Source organism: Populus nigra, chromosome 4, assembly GCF_951802175.1.
Source record: "Populus nigra chromosome 4, ddPopNigr1.1, whole genome shotgun sequence".
In the NCBI taxonomy this organism is placed as follows: domain Eukaryota; kingdom Viridiplantae; phylum Streptophyta; class Magnoliopsida; order Malpighiales; family Salicaceae; genus Populus; species Populus nigra.
Genome location: NC_084855.1, coordinates 10,498,619 through 10,501,540, shown reverse-complemented (window position 1 = coordinate 10,501,540; position 2,922 = coordinate 10,498,619). Strand labels below are relative to the sequence as shown.

General features: G+C 32.6%; 1 protein-coding gene across 1 annotated transcript; it reads left to right on the top strand.

Moving 5' to 3' along the window:
* Positions 1 to 695: 695 nt before the first annotated feature.
* Positions 696 to 1,742, top strand: LOC133691250 (FCS-Like Zinc finger 3-like). The gene is made up of 2 exons (XM_062111680.1): positions 696 to 993; positions 1,217 to 1,742. The coding sequence occupies exons 1-2, from the start codon at positions 887 to 889 to the stop codon at positions 1,392 to 1,394; spliced, it is 285 nt and encodes a 94-aa protein (XP_061967664.1). The 5' UTR covers positions 696 to 886; the 3' UTR covers positions 1,395 to 1,742.
* The last annotated feature ends 1,180 nt before the right edge of the window (positions 1,743 to 2,922 follow it).

Below are 2,922 nucleotides of genomic sequence, written 5' to 3'. Positions count from 1 at the left end.
AATAGATTTAATATGAATCATGATACTTCTAGAAATAAACTCTACCTATAACTAAGATACGATTCAAAATATTTATAGGAAAAAACAATTTATCCACACATTTAATACAAGTATAGTTTACATATATTACTAATAAAATATAATATAAGTATTATTTAGGTATATGTTATGTTTCTATGTCACGTATAGCATGAAATCATGAATAAAATGATTGATGCTAGCGATAATATAATTTTTTCCAGCACATAACCATTTTAACTCGGTTAGTCAGAGATGCCAGCTATAAAATTTCAGCGCATCATAAAATGGTAATTACATTTCAAACGATAAAAAAAATATATATCATGAAGAAGAAATCATAGATAAAACTTCTCACCACAAAAAAATAAAATATAAAACTTATTTCGCGCCTGTTGTTGCCTTGACAGCCACACGATATTTCCACCACCTACCAATTGAATTTGAATTATTTCAAATATATTAGTCTGATTCTCGCAGAAAAATGAGCTTATGATATTGAAATTTATGTTTTACAGAGCCTTCGGCTCCCAATGTCTCCGATCTCCAATGACTCCTTTGAACGTTCGTATGTTTACTTGGGAATTAATAAAATAAATATAGCACCACTGATTATTGTATTGAAAAATAGGCACCAGAAATAAAATAACACCATTACGAATAACAAAAGTAGCTTTCAAGAAACATGCATGCCCTGTAACCTCTCTCTTTATAAACTGCCCAGCTCCCCCATAGTTTTGCCCTCCTCGACCTGCTTAGTACGTGGAGCTTTCCTCCATTCTCCATTCTCGCTTCTTCTTCTACGATTACTGCTACCCTGTGGTTGAAAAGACTATTTGGGTTTCTTCTTTTAAGATAGAAATCAATCATGTCTCACTACAGTGGTTGCATGGATTCCCAGAAGCCTCACTTTCTTGAAGCTTGTTTTCTCTGCCGCAAACCCCTTGGTTATAACTCTGACATCTTCATGTACAGGTTAGTTCTTACAATTCTATTCCTTCTCTTCAATGGGCTCTTGAAACTGTAAAAAGAAGAAGAACAGAAGTTTGCATACAGAGCAACGCAATTATCTAGTCTCTGAACTGTCTGTGTATGATATACGCGTGCCATGTACGAACAAGAAAGAGTTTCATTGTCTTTATGAGGTTTATGATTATTGTCCTTGTTTTATTGATGGGGATTGAAAATTGTTATGCAGAGGTAACACGCCATTTTGCAGCAAGGAGTGCAGGCAAGAACAAATAGAGGTGGATGAGTCTACGAGGAAGAAGAGCTGGAAAATGTCATCTTCCTCTTCAAGATCTACCAGAAAATCAGATCCCAAGGATTCTACCTCTAAGAAGACTGCACGGACAGGCACAGTTGCTGTTGCTTGATAATTTAACAGTGGGTTTTGTCAGAAATTAAAGGATATAAATCATGAGCAAATTAAATTTCCGCTTCTGGGATCAAGACAAAAATATCAGTTTTCATCTCCAAAAGAGTGGTGGGTATGACTGCAGTTTAGAGACGGGAGGAAGGAGAGTTGCAAGACCTGCCAGGGATGATTTTTGCTCATGTTTTGTCCTTTTATTGGGCGAGTGTTTATACGGGTTAAAGAGGATTCACATGGGATGATCTGTATAACCCTGAATGCTCATCTCTCTTTCTATCTTCTGTTTTTTCTCCCTTTCTGCAAACAAATTTCGAGGAAATTAATGGATCTAAAGAGATTTAAGATTTCATGTTTGTGCTTCTGTTTATTTATGTTATATTAAACAGTGATTTTCCAGGTGCATCATTTGATTATTCATTTATTTATTTGAACTACATAGAAGAAATATAATAATTCCGAACAAGCAAATATTCATTTGAACTATTCATTATAGTTTCTGAACCACGAGATGCAAATCTAAACGGCATGAACGAAAAAAAGAAAAGGCAAAAGAGTTTTGATGGGAAACCAGGAGCTGGTCGATTCAAAATATTCATCGAAGCAGGTCAAGGTGTTGAAACAGGTATGAATTGTAGTAGTTTAAATTTCGCTCCACAAAAGAGTCATCTTATGGTATCCATCTGTTATTTGCCATTGAAGTAAGTATTGCAAATGCAAATATTGCTGCTCTTTCCATTTGCAGGTTTGGTGTAGAATGAATACGTCTTGATATTTGGCACTTTCTTGTGAAAATCTAACGACATGAAAGAATCTTAACTTCAGTTGTTTTATCCCTAACCATGTAAGGTATTTTTAGACACTAATTTAACTAAGTTTGTTCCCTAATCAATCAACTTGGGTGGTCTAAGAATATCAAATTAATTTACAAAGAAAAACCATTCTTGACTGACATGTCCGTGATATTAATTAGTTAATTTAGCCAATTTAAAAATAAATCAACAACAAATAAAAAGAGTCTAAAAAGAAAATTGAAAGAAAAGAAACTCTCCACTTAATTTTTTGTCGAATTCTGGTTTAAAATTAAATTTTATGAAAGTTATTTTAACATGATCTAATCAACTTGATTAATTAGTTTTTTAAAACTCGAATAAAAGGTAAAAGAAGTTTGAAAATGTGATTGAAAAAAACAAAAAAGAAGGGAAAAAGAAAGGAGGGCTGAATTGAAAACAAGAAAAAAAAAGAGTGAGGGAGAAAAGCTTCACTGTTGATATTATCCTCTGAGTTTTTTTTGGCATAGAAGGTAGCTAGTATAGAATTATTTGTATTGTTAAAAGTTTCTTATAATAAAACAATAAATGAAGTCGATTTTGCTCTTTTTTTTTCTTTTTTTTTTTAATTTTAAACAATTCTCAGTCTTAGTTTACAATACAGGGGGGAAATCACGGTGGCCAGAAACAAAAATTTAAATGGTTTAAATATAAAATAAATTCAAATTTAAAATTGAGGTAAAACTTTAATCCTTCATTGTA